The 21,000-nt window shown below is 40.5% G+C and overlaps 1 protein-coding gene across 6 annotated transcripts in view; it reads right to left on the bottom strand.

The window, feature by feature from the left end:
- The window catches only part of LOC111249126 (hemicentin-1-like), a 32,189-nt gene extending 13,333 nt beyond the window's left edge, over window positions 1–18,856 (bottom strand). The window contains exons 1-6 of one of the 6 annotated variants that reach the window (XM_022802542.2): window positions 18,048–18,852; window positions 17,446–17,764; window positions 10,336–10,689; window positions 7,689–8,012; window positions 4,500–4,817; window positions 1,447–1,764 (exon numbers count right to left, since the gene is read on the bottom strand). In XM_022802542.2, the coding sequence (XP_022658277.1) occupies window positions 1,447–1,764; window positions 4,500–4,817; window positions 7,689–8,012; window positions 10,336–10,689; window positions 17,446–17,506 (1,375 nt within the window). In that variant the 5' untranslated portion in view covers window positions 17,507–17,764; window positions 18,048–18,852. Of the gene's footprint in view, window positions 1–1,446; window positions 1,765–4,499; window positions 4,818–7,182; window positions 7,329–7,688; window positions 8,013–10,335; window positions 10,690–17,445 lie in introns of those variants that run through there. The other 5 variants (XM_086986070.1, XR_015325742.1, XM_022802544.2 and 2 more) reach the window with 5 other exon arrangements.
- Window positions 18,857–21,000: the final 2,144 nt, after the last annotated feature.

The raw sequence follows: 21,000 nt of genomic DNA, 5'->3' as shown, positions 1-21,000 counted from the left end.
AGGCTGTCGATGATTACGAAAGCGGGCTCTCGTGGCCTAAAGCAAAGCAGTGTATTGTGCATAGTTATATGTAAGCTTTTTTCAAAAAGCTCAGATGTCCTTTGGTCCCGACCATAATAGAAGTTTTTCGTCCACCTGGTAATAGACCGAAATATTTCTCCTGCAGCGAGCGACAATAACGAGAAATAGTACATCATAGCTTGCTAGCAATAGGCAGGGGCACAGTTCTCGCAACGTGACGCTAATAAGGACATAAATTGTTTTAACGGGTCCAGGTAATTGGGAAAACAGTGAACCTAACTATTATTTCTAGCAGACGATTTATTCATCATCAGCACTTAGTCACAAATTGATTGGAGCCACCTGATAGTCTGTCTGTACGGTAACAACGTCAGTAGCAGAACAGAATAACTGGATAAAATCGTGATAAATTCTAAAGAGCTCGACGTTCCGCGCTGGCGAAAGACATGCTAGCTACTACACTATCTATAACATATAAAAACTATACAATATATGAAAACTAAAAAAAAATACCAACATCCAATTCTTTGTGACTTTTTATTCAAAACACGAGTTTGGGTGGCAGGTACTAGATTCGCTAGTAACAACAACAACAGCACCATCTCTGCTGCAGTACCAGTCTTGCATAACTTGCAGCGGTGCTTGTCGGATACCCTTTGACGGCAGTTTTGGTGGAGTTGAGCTTACAGCCGCGGGGAATTGGGTCTTTCTTTTCAGTTCAAACTTCTTTTGTTAAAGCTAAAAAAAAAGTGACGTGCTTTACTTTGTCATTATTCGGTGGCTGCAAGTTGGACATGCTGGCGGTGGCTGGTTAGGGTTATGAAACAGGCCGCAACTGGGAAAAAGGGCACTACGAAAGCGAAAAGGTGAGTCCTTTAACCGATGGACGGATCCACCGAATTGCCAGTCTTTCAGGAGAGTCACTGCTTTCACGTTTGAGTTTATGGGTCCTTCATTAAGAGTGAGAAACGGAAATGCCGCGCAGGCAAAATGAAGCATCACGATGGAAACGGTAACCAGAGGAAGGCTGCTGTTCCCTAATTTTGTGGCCAGATTAATAAAGCCCTCATATAACAACCCGCACGAAGAAGCCAAGTTAATTGGAAGTAAAACATACAAATTCACAGTTCGAGACCAACGCAAATCAATTTAGAGACCTGATCAACTAGAACTGATGCGAGTCTGTGCGCTCCTACCTGGCAGATAGCTTAAGTTGCAATAAAAACGAAAATCAACTAAAACCAATCGACCGAAAATCATTGCTTTCATTTCCTATACAATCAGACATTTCGTTCCAAACGCTTTTCTCCTAATCTTTAGTCAAAGCTTAACGCGGCTCAGTGTGAGCCGTGATGTTTATCCGTTAATTTTTCCATTACCATTCATTCATTGTATTATATGAGTTCTGGTAAAATTGCGACTTACACATGACATCAAGAGAAACCGAATTGGACGAGTTTCCCCAGCCCATCTCGTTCTTGAGGGAGCATGTGTAGTTTCCGTGATCGTCCTTAGATACGTTAAGGATTCTCAGAATCGGGCTGTTGCTAGCTGAGCTGTTACTGTGATCCTGGATGAGTTCGTAAAGTTTGTCGTCAGCGGCGTGGATAGTCACGTTGTCCTTGGCAAACGTGTAGTCAAAGATATTGGTTGGATTTGCCGTATAATTGCAGATGATATCGACAGCCGTGCCCTGCTTGACAGGTTCACTGTTAGCCCGCTCGATCCACACAAACGGGGTGACTAAGCGATGTTAAAAAAAAGTAAAAACGTACGCGTCAATCCGTTAGCCTAAAATAACAACACTCATCATAACATCAGTGTTCCGTTATTATTTTATATAATAATGTACAACGACTTATCTCGGAGAAGCGGCGAACGTCCACTGGCGTAATATTGTTGAATATTTTTACAGTAGTTGTTGGGGGGCTAGCATTGTTCGACACGCGCACATCTCGAAGCTATTTGTATCGTTGATTGCGTTCTTTTCGTTACCGTGTCACATCGACAACTGCGTTCGTGTTCCGATACCTATGCCCCTTACCCTAAAAGATTATTGATGCCCAATTGCCCTGTTCCTCTTGGTGTATTGCCTTGTTCTATTCATTCGTTACCTTTATTTCATTATCCTGTTTCAATGATTCAGCTAGATTGTTTCAACCATTTCGCTTCGGCTATTCAGTTACCCTAATATTGATATTCTCCGCCTTGACCTTGTCGTTGCGGGACTTACAGAAGTAGTTCTGTACGTTTGTGTTAATTATTTATATTATGCCGTACTCCTAGGATAGTTGCCCTTTATCCCATGGCGGTCGTCTGAGTATCTCTTAATTACCTTACTCATGGTTAAAGAAGAACACTTTAAATTAAATTAAACAAAAAAAAAAAGTTAAGTAAAAGCTTTGAACAGTAAATAAATTAAATAATAAATAAAAAAAAAATAGAGAAAAGCGTTAAATTGGCACTGTTATATATAACTAAAAGCGACCAAGTCGTTCCCGCATTTAGGCCTTTGAGGAACTCTCGCACCACTGAAAAGGACGCTGTCCAAGAAGGCTATGAATAACCTTTTTAGGTTTTTTGATAGGAAAGTCAACGGGGAATTGTTTGAATCTTCCTTGTATTCTCTCCACACAGGCAGTTTCCACCGTAGTATTTTCCAATCATGCCAAAATCACAGACAGCCTGAGTGTACACGATTGAAGTTTCAATTTAAGACGGAAAATACGGTTCTAAAAGGACAAGAAGCAAGCATTGCATCTCTCACTCTTCATAAAGCCTATTTTGGCCTACTATGGATTGTTAAGCGTACGACAATCTTCTTCTTGATCTCATTATTATACTGTCTTATATCACTTCTACGTCGATATCGGCAGATCGCGCCCCCTCCCCCTCGTGCCCCTAGACGTGCTATGCATCAGCGGTCATCAAACACGTGATATCAGTGATTACTTCGAATCCAGTTGACCCAAGCAGAGCTATATATCGTAGACAATTATTGGATAAGATGGGCTAGTAGTACAAGCATTTGTTAATCAGCCATGAACTGCGGTGGTTCCAAGTGGTCGACTTAGGGAACAGCGGGTACACTTAGTGTATATTGTTGAGGAAACCTTTCTAGATCAGATCTGGCGATCCTGTTCGTTGCTTGCTTCGATACTGCCATTGGAAAAGTGGGAGATACGGAGATATTATACAATATATCGTATGCATAGGTGGAAGAAGATGCTAAGAACTAGTCGAAAGCAATAGATTAGACTCAATGGAGATTACAAATTAAACCGTCAAAAGCGATGGGGGAAATAACGAGGTCATTGATGATATAGCAAATCTCTCACGAACGGTTAGTGTGTGACCGCGATTGAGAAAGAGGGTAGCGTTTAGCGCGACAGGATAGACAGGAAAGACAACAGGCACACCCTAAAGACACAGAAGCAATGAGATTTAATGATGGCATCCTTGCCGAACTCGCTTCTCAGTTGACGCTTCTTTAGCAGACGACCTACGATCCCCAGAACTGAGATAACGCTAAACGTATTCGTTCACTGACGACTCTGATCGCAGACAGATACAGCCACGATTTAGCCAATGAACGAGCGCGCCGCTGTGACGTAACATAGTTAACGTGTGTTCAATGATTTCAGTGTATCTTTTATAAAGCTCGCCGTTAGCGTACGGCCAGGACCAAGCAAGTCAGATTGATCATATTTATTGTCCCGTTATGAACCTAGTACAGAGCGATAAGCGAATCAATTGTCAAATTCACCATTGCGCATTGCTTTTACCAGACCTAACTTTAACCAGCTTACATTTTGTTTGCGCAAACAACCTGTTAGGTTATAGAAAGCATCATGTTTTAACGAACAAAACATCATCAAGGTTTGCGAAACACTATTTCTGACATGGCTCTAGAAATCCAAAAACGATTAGTATCGATCCTAATGGGCTCCAAGGGACCAACCAAAGATATTCCTTTATGTAGGACAATTGATTGATCATTAATCAGTAAACTTCTCAAATCACCTATAGAAAATGCAAGTTTAATTTAAAATCTAACTGATACCATTCGCGGGCTATTCGTAATAGGTGACAATACCGTGAGTTACTGTTTTGCATATGACTGTATTGTTTACCCTTCCCCCCGCGCCCCCCAAACAATATCAAAAGAGTTTTAATAATAATAATTAATGATTCGCTGACATTGTTCGCCGATTTCCGGTAAAAAAAAAAAGTATTTTTAATTGCTGTTCAGATATTTTCGTGAGGCTCAGTATAATACCATATAATATAATAAGAATTTTCTTTCCCATCAGTAACACGTTCCTCTGCAAACCTATTGCCTTTATAAAGCCTCTCGGAACGGCTTTCCAGGTCTCACATCATATTATTAGTTATCCATTCGCTTCTATTTGTCGATGTTTTTTTTCTAGACAACGTTCTACGATCATTAAGACCGTCGAGTCGGATCAAATACTTACAAAGTACACTCATTGTATAATTATCCATAAGTGGAATGGCACCCTTCTGTTTCATGACCTCGTTGGTCCCGTGACACGCGAATACGACATCGTGGTCATAGCGATTGACCGAAATATCAAGTACACTAGTTGTGTCGAACGTGTCGTCTTCGGTTCGAGTATGAGATGACGGAGGTTGAGAACCCAGTTCGATACCCTGGCGATACCAAATGGCGTTCGCCGGGGGATTCGCGCCCTGTACGACACAAGTCGATATCATGCGACCGCCCTCGGGGATGTTCATTAACGGGGGCTTCAAGCTGATATCGCGTGGTTTTACTGAAATTGGACAAATCAAACGAGGTTATTGAATTACAACGCTCGAATAAATGAGTGATACAAAAATCTTCATTTGTTATCCAATAGCTATCTTTTCGTAAGGCTCGATCAGTAGATCAGACAAAAGCATTTCTGAAGAACCAAATGCAATCTCGGACAATAGTACATTGTTGTGTTTCTATAGAAGAAATGAAAGCTACAGATCATAAACAAAAGGTAAACTTTAATCGATAATATATTCGGTAGGGAGGTTGGCAAAGTACTCCTTAAAGCAGATACCGGACCTGTTTCGAATAGAAGCAATAGACGCTTCATAACATGATATGTCCATATAGAGGCTAAGTTATCGTAAGGACAAACTGCACTGGAGGGCCAAATAAAGGCTGTGCATCAACGTGGAGTTCTGTACGATACTCGGTGGCTAGATTCAATACCTGCTCGCATTTAAAACAGGCCCACACGAAATAATGAAATGTTTGATGCACTATCGTTTCGTGCACCAGTGGAGAACCATAGAGTAAAGGAAAAAATACAAAAAGTGATAACTCTAACTTAATACAGATATGTCTAACCTATAGCGAACTTAACCAGAATCAAGTGAAGCACATAAAGTAATACGGTTCAGTATATATATTGTTTTTCTTGTCGAGTACTCGATACGCGCAGAATACGAGATAGCTTAATTATTATTTTTAATTGTCTGTACCACGTCTGCACGATGAGGTTGTTAACCACAGTTGTACTGATTGTAGAAGACGTATAACTGAATACAATAGCAAGGACCGCGAAGAACGAAAGTTCTTCTATAGAAAAAATCTTCTAAATAGAAGATAGATGTGTCGTAGTAGTGAACTGTAGAGAGTGTCTAATGGCTTAGTTATGTTTTTATGAATCACCATCTTATCCTAAAAAACAACCGAGATACAAATTGTTATTTCCAGTTTCAAGCCGCATACTTTTTCCCACTTGTATAGATGCTGGCGGAAGCTGGGTGTATATATATATATATATATATATATATATATATATATAGCCTATGAACGCGTTCCCATAACCGCGTCCAAATCCACTATTTAACCTTACCTTGTTCGAAAAATTCGGTCTTTTGAATCTGAGATTAACCATGTAACTGTAATGGGTACCATATAGTTTCGAAATAAGTCTAAATTGTTTTAAGTAAGTGACAAACACACGGGGCAGTCTCACTCACTCTTCTCATATACATTTATCATCAACAGTACATTCCTCAAACTGCTATCTTAAAACGATACGACTCACATAAGGTTCGCTTTGGTTTACGCAAATACTAGGCCCGCCCTAAAACGAACCCGCGTAAATTTAGTTCCGAGAGAGAATCACTGGCATACGATTTCCTCCAGCCTCAAAAGGCATCCCGAAGAAAAGAATAAGCAACACGATTCTCTCACTGAACTCACCCGTGTGAATCGCTTGAACGAGGCCGGCAGCAACAACGACAACAAGTTTTTACGCAGGCCCATCGTCCTACGCAAACATCGAAGGCGATCACGGCGATGATCAGAATGGTGTTGCCCTTGTACTGGTTATCGTAATAACAGAAATATAGACCACTAGATAGGCAGGACAGCTGTAACGCAGCGTCTTTTGAATCGTATTATACTCAGTTGCCCAAAAGATCGCATTTTTTTTGTTATGTTCGCAACTACGATTGTGCTTAGAACGCATTCAAGTTCCTAACGGCATGTGAAAACAGTAACGCTAATAATATTAATAACAATTCAACAAGTACCAACACCGTATAAATAATCCAGATCGATACTATCAATTCCGTTTAGCGTTCACTGTTTAGTTATCCGTTTTAGTGGTTATTTATAGTTATGATAGTATATCCGTTATATAATAAGCAGAGTAGGCAAGTCGATACGTTTAATAGCATCAAGAAATAATAAAACTCAATGCAAAAACATGTCGTCGATGCCACCATAGCTATCATCACGTTCGTCATCAGCTGCGGCATTACTACACCGTTTCCAGACACTGACCATGCGGAAAAGGTTCGCCAGCGGAGCGTTTGTTGAGCTCCCGTTTGCCTGTTGTCAACTCACAGGACGCGAAAACTACTAGCAGAGTGACCTTTCTGGCCACACGCACCCTACCCCGTAAGATCCACCCACGCACACTCGGCAGTCGTAGCACTGGAATTAGTAAAGATATTTTTTCCAACGAGTATACAATAAGGAACGCCTCAAAACTCCCGAAATTTTGTCCATTTGTCTATTACTAAAAACTCTCGCACATACATTTATAGTACAACTATGCTCAAGTTACACAAAACCTAAAAATCTTGCAAAACCCTGTAAAGCTTTCAAGATAAAAACAACCTTACCGATCTCTTTCTGAAATCGATCGGTCCGTACGGCTCCAGAAATATCGTCCGTCACGTACATCCGCAATACACGAATATACGAATATTGCGCATTTTTTCGTAATAGCCAAACTCGTTCATTGGGAATAAGGTATTGAGTTTTTTAGTTTAGGTAAGAATAACAAATGACGATAAACAGCATTCCTGTACTATGATCTTTATTATCACACATTGTTGGGCATATTTCTAGCTTTACGCCTAGCAAGTTTGCTGCCAAGGCCATTTTTGGCAAGCGTCAGACTAACAGTCTACTGCTGTCAATAACCTACCTTGTCGCGTCCTGTCAGCAAGACATTGTTTATAATCTGATAAAGCGCCATAGTGTAGACGCTGCGTTAGAGATTTGAACTTACAAAATCATGGGGCTCTAATCTTTTAGGGAATGCTCTAATTAGTGAAATTTTCTACTCGAAAAGTGAAATGAATATTGCTATTTTTTTTATTATTGTTCAAAGAAACCTACTTACAGTGAAGTGTGATATTAACTTCGATACGTTTCGGCTCAGGGAAGGTAACGTGTCGGACTTCACATCGAAATCTTGACCGGATGTCATTCCTGTTAAATATATTCGAATAGGTAACAACTGATGTAATATAACCATCTTCGGTTGATGTTTCCAAAGCAGTCCTAAGAACTTCATCGTTTTGGTACAGGATCACTTCGGGGGCAGGTTTAGCGCCCCGCGTTGTACACGTCACATTAAACTGTTCTTCTTCAAGGAGTGGTCCCACTGGCGAGCCATCCGTGTATTCCACACCACTTAACTCTAGAATCGGATCTTTAGGCTTTGCTGGAAGGATACAGAAGACAGAACACACGACAACGTTCGCTATGCCTCACTTCGTTCAGGTCTAACCATGTATATATACCAGTGTAGTGATAGAACACAGACGTATTAGAAACAAGTTTACATTTTTCATTTTATGTTTTTCAAAGTCAAAGTTAGTTCATTCGTGCAGATGCGTGCTGATATCAATTTATGGAAGAAAATTTAGGAGGAAAATTAAAAGGAATTTTAGCTTCGGAAGCTAGTTTAAAAGGAATTCTACCTGACCTAAAATGTCTGTCTACGTGCATAACTAGCTTCCGCTTGAAATCTCGCAATATTTAATAAAATAGAGTTAATCTGCTTTAAAGATATTAGGAGTCGATGCCTCAAGTACCCTCCCTCTTAACGACGCCTATTGCACAACCTATATATATATGTATATATATACTTTGTCTTTAAAATGTTATTGCAGGTACGTGACAGGACTCACGACGAAGTGACATCAAGCAGCGGATCTAAAGCATCGTCTGTATGAATTTCGTCGGCTTTCTAAAAAAAAGGACCAGAAGGAACGCATACAATTATTCATAGAAGCAGACAACACTAGAAAAAAGTCATAGATATGTTTTCAAGAATGGCATTGTACAATTCACATGTGGTTGCCCATTAGATCTGTACCGCGTAAATGGGCAGAAGATAGGAAATTAAGTATGACAAAGCAAAGGCCGTTTTCCGTTACCAGCTTTATTCGCCTTGTATCGTTTCTGTAGATATCACGCTTTTTTGTGTTACTGCCTGCTGTTGGTATCTCTGTTAGCACCACGCGGAAACATATGGCAGTTTGACGGTATGATACTTGCTCTGTCTCCGCTTCTCCTTCATTTTTCCTTTCTTTCGTCAGGTCAGAAAAACCATTAAAGGTCATGCAACTTTTGCAGCCGCTGCGGGGGTGACAGGTTCTCTTCTAACGCTGCAACTGTTGCTGTTGTTGCTACATGATGTTGATCAGGTACCTAATACATCCGTTGTGAGATCAGAACAGGTGCTTTCTCCACGGCGGTGTGACACCACGCATGGTGTCCTTCTTTCAATATCGGCACCACCACCACCACCGCCGCAATGCCGGATGTCCAACTTTTTGTCTTTGATACCGTATCCCCTCTCCTATCCTTAGTGGGCCATTTCATCTCTGACGTTTTTCCCTTGTTAGGCTCCGGGGCTGAACAACCTATCTATCTCCTCGTTGTCGTCATCGTCAGTATCATCGCTCCTGTGACTGCGGCCGATACCGACTGTCGTAATAGTATTCAGGCGGACAGGGATACAGACTGTGCCGAGCTGCAGCGGGCAAATAAAGCAGTATAGCAAAAATGCATTGAAGAAAGAGGCCGCTTAACTTGAATGGTTAACAAATGGAAGGTGGAAAGACGGTGGCTGTCATTTCAATTTCGTCTCTGTTAGCACGGTCCAATAATCTCAGCAATGTCTTCTCGTACTTGTGAAACAGCGGAATGGTGCTAACAACATATCTCTTGTCACTGATAGCTGTCTAAACGCTAAGGCACACGTTTAACACGCTAAGGCCTTAGCGTCTAGCGACATGCGACGGCTCCACAACTCAATCAAAGTAACATATATGTATCATGCAGATATGTAGAAAAAGATAGTATAGTAATGCTAGTCAGTTACAATAGTGCAATATACACGTAGGCATTAGTTATTATATATTAATACTTAGTGTTGTAGTTGGGCATAGAGAAGACATAGTGCGTTCCATTTTCGCACAGTTGCTTACACCCAGATAGAATGAGCGTCGTTAGACATACTTCATTTTGTAGTATGGAGATAATATACATCGTTCCAGAAAACTGGGCTTTTATAGCCTTAAAAATACCAATGATTTACTACGCCCGCTGTACAAACGAAGTATGCATTTCCCTGCAGCCAAAAGAAGGAAGCTTGTTATGGCAAAATGACTGAGGCGGATACTTCTGTATCAAGTTAGTAAATTGACTGCCACTGCCCTAAGGTCAACTTACGCTGGATCAATCGAAATGGGCTGGCATCTATGAAAATCTTTTCATTTAGCTCTAATTAATAAAAACAAACAACACGTATGAGGTTCGTTATAGAAACGAACTCAATAGAGACACAGCTTATGCACTATGTATGTTGATTTGACACTATATTTTGTATACGTAAGTATCTATAATTAGACTCATGCTGACTAGCATCAGATAAGACGTCCTACCGTGACGTGATTGAGAATCATTGGATCGTATCTGCTTCATCGTATTTGTATGTCTTGTAGAAACACTTTAAAAAAAAACTGCGTTCTCCGAACCTCTCACGATGAGCTGTGCATACGAGAGTGAAGGACAGCCGCCTTTCGTGTAGGTGACGTCGCATTTATATCTTGCTTCGTCGGTCAGACGCAACGGGGCAATTTGTAAAATTGCTGTTGTATTCTTTATGTAGAAATCGGCCCTCGTGGTCGCACCGTCCGCAAGATCGAGCAGGGCCGTCTGTCGCGTCGCCCTATAAATGAATACGCGCTTCCACATATCGTTGACGAATTTCGACCATGTAATAAGATATACATCTCCACAGTGGGCCGTGTCGACCAAACAGGGCAAACGGGTAGAGTCACCGTCCAGGCCAATAATTTGTTCCTCATCGTCGCCACTGACCGTCATACCTGCCACATGTAACATGCACAACAACTAATCAGAAAAGTATCATCTTTTTATGTTTGGTTAATTATATAATAATAACGATAATAATAATAAAAGTAATAACGATAAGTCAATTTCTCGGCAATAATTGAGACTTTGTGATAATATCCAACTGTAGACGTTGATTCGTTTTTGCTTATACGCACACCATATACGGCACCTGATCTTGGAAAAAAAGGATTTCTCTTATTTATTGCCATTCAATGGAATATCGAATTGAATATACGGTCAAAAACAATTATGAATTCTGAGATTTCCTGTGATTAAAGGCTAGAAGATCGACGCCTAAATAGAAGACTATGTTCTAACAAAAATTATTTTAAAAAACAATTTTTATATTGGAAGTATTAAAACATACGCTGCATGTTTAATCTTCGTTTCGTAAATCATACCTTAGTTTCTACGGTAGCAGCACGTGTCAGAAATAAGCAAGAAGCGTTTGATAGATTTTTTTTTAAGTTTCTGATCCTGGGGTTTTGTTGGCATTTTTGGCTAGTGTTTGGTCGCAATTATTATGCATTAACTATTAAACCTTGACTCACTATGGCAGCATTCGATAGCTCTTTTACATACAAGTAACAATCAATAGTTTTTTTTTTTTTTTTTTTCTGATATATTTTCTACGTAGATCGCATAAAAAGTAAGTGTCAATTTTCGTACAATCCCGTCGTAACCTAAAGCCGGCTCTAATGCTTGGTTTTACTTTACGGACGTGAGCTGGTTGGCTAAATTATACCAGTCCCTACTATGATGTGGCACACGACTTCGCCGTCCGTTCTGCTTAGGTGGATGGTGATCATAACTATGCCACTGCCCGGGGGCTGCCGAAGCATGCTCGACGGGCCTGGATCGCAACGTCTCTACAAATATAGCTCCTGTACCTACTGTTGCACCTACTGCATAATAGATTGGATTTTAGAGTGCAACACGGTACGATTTGTAAATGGTTTATGTGTACGTGAGTCGGGATAGCTATGCAATTACGCTTTACTTACTTGAAACGTTTACTGAAAACGACTTCTCATTTGCGTTACGGAAATTGCTATAGGTTAAGCGCGAAGAGTCCACCGATAGGCGGCCGCAATTGCGAAAGCCCGTCCACTTGCTTTGACATATTAATTATGCCGGTCGCTCAAAAGTTACCCGTGACGTGCGAGTAGGATGACAGGTAAGCCTGCCATCTTCGGCGTACATGTTCACGTATTCGCCCCACTGTTCCGTCACGACTGCTACGGTCTTACGGGACAGTAAAGTGTAACGGTACGCATGTGCACTTTAATGAGCGCATGCAGAAGGAGATTATCTATCAACTTGAGCGTATAGTGCTTTGTTTGGTATAGAGCATGATTTGAAGTCATTATGAAGAAAGCATTAAACTATGCATGTAGGGTAACTGTCAAACAATGCAACAAATATGCACCGCAAGTCTTGTTTCTGTTTCGTCTCACAAGAAAGAGTCACCTATAACTTAGGTTTTACTCCAAAATATTGCAACAAGTTGCGCAAACTATATATTGGCAATAACGACGTTCTCATAGTTCTATTATTAAACTTGTGCGATAATTTAAGCATTCGTTACCAAAGATTTTTTTCGACAGAACTTCTTACTCTGCTAGTGAAGGTATCGTCACATAAGCATCAATTAACGTGTCAGTTTAGAAGAAAACCATTTTACGTTTGAACGCTCGGTCTGTATAGGGATCAATTATGATGAAGATCATGGATTTGCGCTGAAAGTAACCTTGTGGGAAGATCGAACGAATTTTATCGGAGAAAGACATTGGCAACGCTAATAGCGCTGAGTTAAAATTCGGTCACGGTATAAGACCTCTCTGAGAACTTCACATGTAGCTGATGGCTTTAATAAAGGTGAAAACCAGTTCTTTCAGATACAACACGTGAATTTCGCAGTACAATAAACAATATATGACTTTATCTTGCCGCTTTCAAACTCTTTTTCTGTCCTAATCGCACGAACTTTTACTGTATCAGTAAAAATATACTGCCGTCTCTGTATTATACTTTTTGGATTTCAAACGTAAAATATTTATGAAAACAGTGAAAAAAACGCTTAAGCTTGAACTTCACAAATATAGAACACACGTTTTGGAACAACGTAGGCTGAGGGTGTAATCGACCATTATGGGATATATGAACATAATGATGTTTTTACTTGTATAAGCTTCGGAGTTTAAATCCAATGAAAGATAAACGGGTAGTCGATGAAAAATGCTACCATAATATATGCGTTTCGTCATCGGTGGATACGGACTCATTTCGATCTGTCTTGGTATTGCTATTTAGTCGAATACTCCGAAACGTGTTATCAACTTTTGTGAGGATATGCCCAAAATAGCCCAAAGAGGCTAAAAACTGCCTTCGGCAGTTTGAAATAGCCACGCTCTCCATACTCCACAGTTCCTATCACGACTTCAGCAAGGATGTTTAGAATCTAAACAAATTGACTCAATTGGTGTTAACGTCTATTCTTAGTCACTTTCAAACCTCTCCCATCTATTGCCCCGCCCCTTTTTTCGGTTAGACAAGAGCGCGAGATAGAGAAATAAACGGTTAATTAGGGTATTCCGTCGAAGCGGACGAATCAAATTGAGGCGTAGGCATAGCTTGCAGCCTTGTGTGTGCGCATGTCGCAGGTGCCATTGCGCGGAAGCCACAGCTGTCTCAGGCTGATTCCTCAGTAATCGCTTAAAAACAGGCAGAGGAGGATCAGTGGCTATAGAAAGGTAGAATAATAATACGTAGATCAGTCAAGTGGTAGAGCGGGAGCCTCGTTCTTTTTCCCGCTCGGCCCTCGACAACCAGTTACGCGCTACGTAGATCCTTGCCGTCGTTAGCGCTGGCAGCAGGGGCGACAACAAGCCGCCAGCCATACATCCTTCTCTATTTTGTCGTCGTCGTTGTTTTGGCTTGTAGTTCTCCATAATGCTTCAAGCCATGTGGCTACATACAGACAACCGCAATAAACTTGTCGTAATAGGGAGCGTTCTCTTGCATCGGATTCCCTTAAGTATATTCGTCAAAAGCAGTGTTTTTCTTAGCCTCTTACACATGCAATGGATGCTAGAAACGTAAGGAATCTTTATATGGACGCGGAAAGAGGAAGAGTTTGAAAGCTAATTGCGCCTAAGATCAGTGCACGTAAATGTCTTTTTTTTTTTTCTTCATTATGATAGTGCATTGTGTATGCAAGGATTATTCTAGAAATAGCGGTCGCGTTCTTGTTGATACGGGCGCTTATAAGGCGGTATTCATGGCAACTGCTACTGAGTTTTCCATTTCATAGATTCCGTCCAGATTTTCTCCTTTCCAAACAGGACTAGAAAAAAAAACAAATTGTAGCTAGTGTATGGATTATTGAAAAAGGCAATAAATCCAGTTATTATGTTTATATTACTACAGTTCTAATAAATATGGAACTAACTTTGTAGTCCGAGCTCAAGTATAATATTAGCGTGTCTACGGTAGCCATTATTATAAACTACTTATATCACCGTGTACTAACTATCCGTTACAATTTGATCGGGCAGTAGAAATGTTCCGTTAAGCCAACAGAGTGTCCACGTGTCCTACCAATCGGAAAGTGCTCCAAGTATTTAGATCTCATACAGTCCTATCTCTCGCTTAACCATGCAACACTGTTTATCCTACTATCTTCACCTATTGGGAGATTATTTTCGTCAAGCGGCTCACTCGTGTGATCTTGGCAAATGGCTATGTGTATATGTCCCTATCCTCACCCCATATGCCTCTGTTGAATGTAAACGAGACGTCAAGGTCGCCGTTGTTGCTTCTATTGTCGATTCTAATAGTGTGCATCAGTCTCGTATGGTTTAGCCGTCTACCAGCCTAGTCTAACGAGGGTGATGATTTCGGAGCATTATTTATAAGTAACTCCATAAGAAAAAACCTGTGTGGTATCCCGCAGGTAGCCAATACTGGATAGAAGCAGCATCGACAGAAAAAAGTGACTCTGATTATCTGGTAGCTTTTCACAGCAGCTCAAGGGCGTTTCGAGCTCTCTCTTTTTGTTATATTTTGTAAAACGTGTCATAATTGTCCAAAAGATAATTAGACTATATACGTTTCAAACGCTCTCCCAAGGTTTTAAAGATATCTTTTCAATTATATACGTCCTGTAGTTAAATAGCACTTCGGTTATATTTTGCATGCTCAATCAAAAAAGCTTTGTATTTACTATTATTGTTATTTATTTTATTCATCGATCCTTGCTAAGGATGCCATGGCTTCAAATTATCAGTCCTGCCATATCCTTTTTTACCTTCCTCAGTGGCTAACCCAAGCTAGCCTGGATATAGAAGTTCAACATCAACTGTCAACATGGAAACAACTTATAGGTATTTTCGTAACGTCGTTATTCTGTTTGCTACGACTGGTGACACAGCTCGTTTTACCGTTTCACCTTCGATGGGAACGGTCTCCAGCTCGGCGAGTTTGTTGTGATATTGGTACGCTGACATCAGAAAACAGCTATTGGATTAGCCTAGATGTCTATGACAGGACACAGGACACAAGTTTTGGCTCATCATTAATTCATTTTAATTAATTATTGAACTAATTTAATACCTTTTTAACAACATAAAAAGTCGTCTGGAGGGAATATCCATAACATGAATATTCCCGCTCACCAGTAGGTGTTTCCGTGCTAGAGTTGTATTGACTTTATACGAAGACGTTTCTGTTAGGATGGCTTGACCATCTATGGTCGTACAAATCGAACGTAATTTACGTTTACGTTGTATACACAAGCGTTTGAGTGCAGTCTGAACGTTAGAAAGTTTATACTTCAATCTGTGCAGTCGGAATATTATATATTATGCACGCGTTCTTAGGGCTGCAGTGTCGCTGCCGTGTTAGATTTAGAAGTAGCAAACAACTTATATACCGCTAATGTCAGCATCGAGATATTCCAAAACATCAATTTTGTACAATGTTCAATTATTACTAAGTCACGAATCTTTATTGTATCAACCTGGCCGTCGTATGTTATCAGTAGACTTTTTGCTAAGGACATAGTAATTATACAGGAATTTTCATTCCCGCTTACAGTTTGACAATTGGTGTGTAGTCAGCATAGAGACATGAAATCTGCCTTCTGAGGAGTGGAGCACTACTATATAAAGCACGGCACCTATATTGGTTATACTTCATAACCGACGTGTGTTTATCCATCATTCAAAGCCCGCAATGTAAAAACCAATACGTTGTTTTTGTAATTTTAGCGAAAAATTGAGCTATTGCCCAGTTTGTTTGCGCCGGATGAACCTCTACCTAGATCAAAAACTTATTTGTTCGCTCGAAATTGTTGCCAGTTCTCATATGACTTTTCAACCTGCCGCTAAAGATTTCTATGGGGAAAACTGATAGGACTTTAATTTGAAGAGTTTAAGGATGGCACAAAAATCAATTTCTGATAAATCGGATTTTGAAATTAAGGGGCATTTTGAGAAGAAGCTAACTGGATCGTCCCAAGAAGCTCTTACGGTTAGTCTCTTTGAGACTTTTTGCATTTTTTTTCTACTTCTTGGACTTTTGAACCGTTTTGCGTCCTTTCCTGATTGAGACTTTTTTGTCTGCTATCAGCCTGGAATAGGTCTCTGTGACGCGTCTTTAAGCGACTTTATTTAAGACTCTTTAAGCGAAATTATAGCTAATAATATCTCTTGAGGCGCGGCTACTACTGCAAGGTTATTTACGGCTTAAGAATGATTGGTTACTTTGAAATGACTAGTGAGTGATTCTTAAAGGCCCTGAATTGAAGCTAAAACTGTAAAAAATAGTGGCTATTTTGAATAAGCCTAATCGCCACGAATGACGCTTCCAGCTCCAATACAGAAAGTCGTTGGAATATCTGTTTTTATTTAGATAACGTCGTAGGACCAAAGTGTAAGGACAAGTGCTCAGCGTGGGTGAATATTTTGCCTTTTGTCTTAACGAGTTGCAGGAAATTGACAATATAAATTACAAAAATTGCTGAAAAAGGTTACTTTGTTTGATTATATATATATAACTACTGATGTCACCTTGCAAACGAGCCAGATTTTTTTTTAACTCATATTGCACTGTTGAAATGGCTTGCTTTTGCCCGTTGGGCATTAACGTTGCAGTGCGTGCTCGACCACACCTATTGTGTATGTGTTGTAAGATGCTATTAGAAGAACACACGTAAGTTATAATGCTGTGCTTTAAAATGACTGCGCAATTGACATAGGCGTATCGATATCATGTATCGAAAAAATAACAACGACACGATTATTGCTAACATTACAAACTTTGATTACTATTCTCAGCAGCCAGACTAGCTATAATAAAAAATAAAAACTGACACCGTGGTAAGCAGTGGCGTGCTAGAGACGCCTTTTAATCGATCAAGCTCACAAAGTTAATTAGGCTAGAAAAGCCAGCTATGCATAGACCCGAAAAAAAAATAGGTCTTCTTGGGTCAACTTGCGCCCATGGCTGCGCTTTGCATCTCACTTTTAGTGGGTTAAGAAGACGTGGCCTTCCACTAGTCCTTTTTTTGTTTAGCTGTCACTGCAGCGAGAAATTGTCATCCAACATCATGTTTATCCAGTTTTCACCTAGGTCATAAAGAGCTATATCGTGGTTCTTTTCTTCACAGAATATGATCGTATGTTATTTTTGAACTATCCTTTTTATTATAGAATAAGCGAACCCACCGTTGATCAAGAGCAGTGGAATTAGTAGCAGTAGTGCACTGCTGCAGCTTTGCGTTCTCATGTTTAGATAATTGTTTTGACACTTCCGGTTCCTGTGACAACTCACAATTAACACCACCTCAAAACACTTTTCACAGTACGACACTAATAGACTCTATTAACCGGTAGCGCTTCGACGTCCCCTTCCTTTCTGCCAACGAGCCACCGTCTTTTCATTCGTAGTGACCTCTGTTCATCTCCAGTTTCGTCCAGCCCAAAAGGAAAAGGGGGACGGGAAAACCGGATCGGACGAAGTCCCTTCAGCGTTCGCAGTTCCTCTCTAGGTTAAACAAAATGCAAGCCTTTTAGCTATGTAATATGTATGGTCACAGTAGTAATGGTGAAGATTTGCTGATAGTGGTTTTCTGCATTCACCACTTGCAAACACGAGCCGCCGACATGCTCAGGCAAGGTGGTCGGCTCTCAGCGTTTGGCCATACAGGCCACAGAAATTCTAACTAGGTGGGTTGCACCTGGACAGAAGGTCGCAAGCAAGGCACCCAGCTAGTCTGAAATTAACAGAAAATAATAGTAGATAAAAGCTTAAAGAATACGGTGCTGACGAAGTAACGCGATCCACGTTCGCTGTAGATAAGCTACTGCAGCTCAAAATCTGAAGCAACACCGTCGACAACACACTCTATCTAACACAGCTAATCTGCGTTGAAACAAGAACTGGACGGACTCATTGCATAGCTAGCACTGCCCCTAGGCACGAGCTAACACTCTGAAACGCTGTGTACTGAAAACTAGCCAGAGTAATAGAGGGGAGCTGCACAGGCAGTGAGGACCGAACACCCGATCTCTGCAATTCGCAAAGAAGAGCTCATCACAGTCACGCAAAGGGCTCCTCGCGCACAGAGCACAAAGAGAAACCTCTCTTAGCTCTGTCGCTTGGTTGTGCTGTTAAAGTAACAACAACCGGCTGAACCAGGTCTTTAACAGGCGCCGATGGCGATGACTCGCCTGTAATTGTGTCACCGCTGTCGCCGACCGTATAGCTCAGTGTTGTCGCGACCACTGGTTGGCTATCCGAGTCTTGGACACGATTCTCGCTTTGTTCGACTTCTTCACAGAGCGCGTAGATCGAAGCTTTCTGTTGTGGCTGTGCCTGCCGATACTGTTTAGCCGGCACACTGTTCGGTCGCGTGCGTTTGAGTAACTCAGTACAACGCGATTCTGTCTTGTGTGCCCTCGCATATGTAGTTGTAGTATATGGAAAGTTTCTCCGTATGAACTGAACGCACATCGGTGGCTTCGATAGTGGCACTCTTACGCGGGGTTGATTCGCAGACAGAAAGAACTCTGCTGCCTAACTGAGATCAGAACGGCTCTACAGCCAAAGCTTGAAAGACTATGACCCAACAGCAAAAGGCATACAATATTGCCGTGCCATGACACGCCAGAGTGCCTCCGGTGCGGGAAAGTGAAAAGAGAGTCCCATAAGGGTGATGGCTGCTTGTCTCCAGGGAGAGGGGACGCACAAAAGTAATACATCATTACATGACTTAATCCGTTTTCACTCTAGACTCAAGAAGCGACAAAAACCTGCCTCGAAAAACCTAAATTTATTAAAAAAAAGAAACGGCGACAGCCTTGATAATCGTATCATACTATAATTGCCAGTTAACGCAAAAAAGCCTCATTCAGTGTTATACATAGGGCATAACACCGAGTGAAACTCCGCCAACTTACTACGCCAAAAACTCACATAGTCTCAGGTCCAAATCACGAGAAACATATACCGCTACCTCAAATGCTAAATCAAGGAAGTCCGAAATGAATTCTTCAACTGTTATGCTTGATTAGAAAATTTCAGTTCAATGCATATTCCTAGAGCATGTTTACCAATTTTTATCAATTTATATTCAAGACTAATTCGTTAAAAAGGAAGGCAGAGAGAGTAACAGGGCACTTGAATTGGCGTCAGACATTTCGGTACATATCCGCTACTAATGGTAGTGTGCCTGGATCGTTCTAGTTTTTATATATCCCGACACAAGCTTTCATTTTTTGTAGTTGCATTATTTGAATAACATTCGAAATGGATGGAAACATGTGTATTTAACAAGAAAATAAATCTACCCAGTGATATAGGCTCCTCGTCCCCTATCCAATATAGTAGATAAAGTTAATGCTTTAGATTTTGAAAACGATAACAGCTGGAACATATCTGACACCATTGTCGATTCACAATTTTAAAAAATTTTCCATAAATTTCGACATTTTCAACATGAAAAATACCGAGTCAACAAACACCCATTTATCTTCCTGTATCTTAGCTATGGAGTAATAGTGCTTGCTAGGAAGAAGAAGGATTAACTATTTTCCAGATGGCCTTTGGCACATTAAAATGATACCCAAAAAAATGAATACCCAATGGTGGTCACTGTATTTGATGAGGAATAATTAAAAACTGGGATCATAATGTGTACGATAATAAAACGCCACGAAAATCAGGAATTGCATTAACCTTTTAATTAATTTCGCAAATACAATACTTTCCGATTTCCTTTTTCATTATGTGTAAGCACACTGTCAGAGTAACACCATCTAACCGGGTGCTGATTTTCTGGCCTCTAAAGGTGCACTATCGTGAGCTTTGTTGCACAGCAACGTATGATAATGATAATACAGCAAATTGGATCAATCATATGAAACGTTTCCTAATATATAGCTAGAGTGCTTATTTACGTTCGTACTTCATGCCTGTTTGTATTGAATCTCACCATAGGAGAACAATGACGTTTTGGCAAGTGGCGTTTTTGTTGCTGGAATCCTGTATAAAATGCAACAAAGAAAAACAATTTACTCCATGCGAAGGTCACATCTACGACATTTGAATAATGAGACTAACGGCTCACCTAGCACACGGTGGAGTCGATGGACTACCTACCAAAATCGGCAATTCTAGGAAACTGTCTCACGCATATTTTTCATCAGTTATTATACGTTTAGGAACCCCGTAAGCGACGTATCGGTTTCATAATTCTAAAGTCGTGGATTCAATTTTCACTTGGGCTAATTGTTTTTTCTCTATCGCATTGTATATACATAGGATTGCCGCACAGTACAAACATTACATTTATAAACTTATTTTTGGTCTGATTTCTGATTGTTGTAAACTATGTGCACTTTTTGTCATGGCACCATAGAATAGAAGTGAAAGCCATTTTTTAGTGTTTCGAGTACAAGATACTATTACCTAATTGTTACATAATGATGGTAATACATGTTGAACATCCTGAGAGTTTAAACAGTTGAAACGGAGTGCTTACCTAACGAATAATGGTATTTTATTTGTCATGCGAGGAAGTCAAGTTAGTGCGAGGAAGTAGTTAAGCTTGACTCCACGACGGTCGGGCTGGCTTCCTGTTCTACTGCCGCAACATATATATAATTAAACGAATTTACTTCAAACATGGAACCACAGGTTAATAGTGAATTGAGTCTAAGACTCAGTTAAGTAACGCTAAAATAACCCCGAACCCATACAATGCTATGTAAGTCACAAAC

Source organism: Varroa destructor, unplaced genomic scaffold (genome assembly GCF_002443255.2).
Source record: "Varroa destructor unplaced genomic scaffold, Vdes_3.0 BEIS01000004.1, whole genome shotgun sequence".
NCBI lineage: Eukaryota > Metazoa > Arthropoda > Arachnida > Mesostigmata > Varroidae > Varroa > Varroa destructor.
Note: the sequence above shows the minus strand (reverse complement) of the source record. Positions and strands in the feature narration are given on the sequence as shown.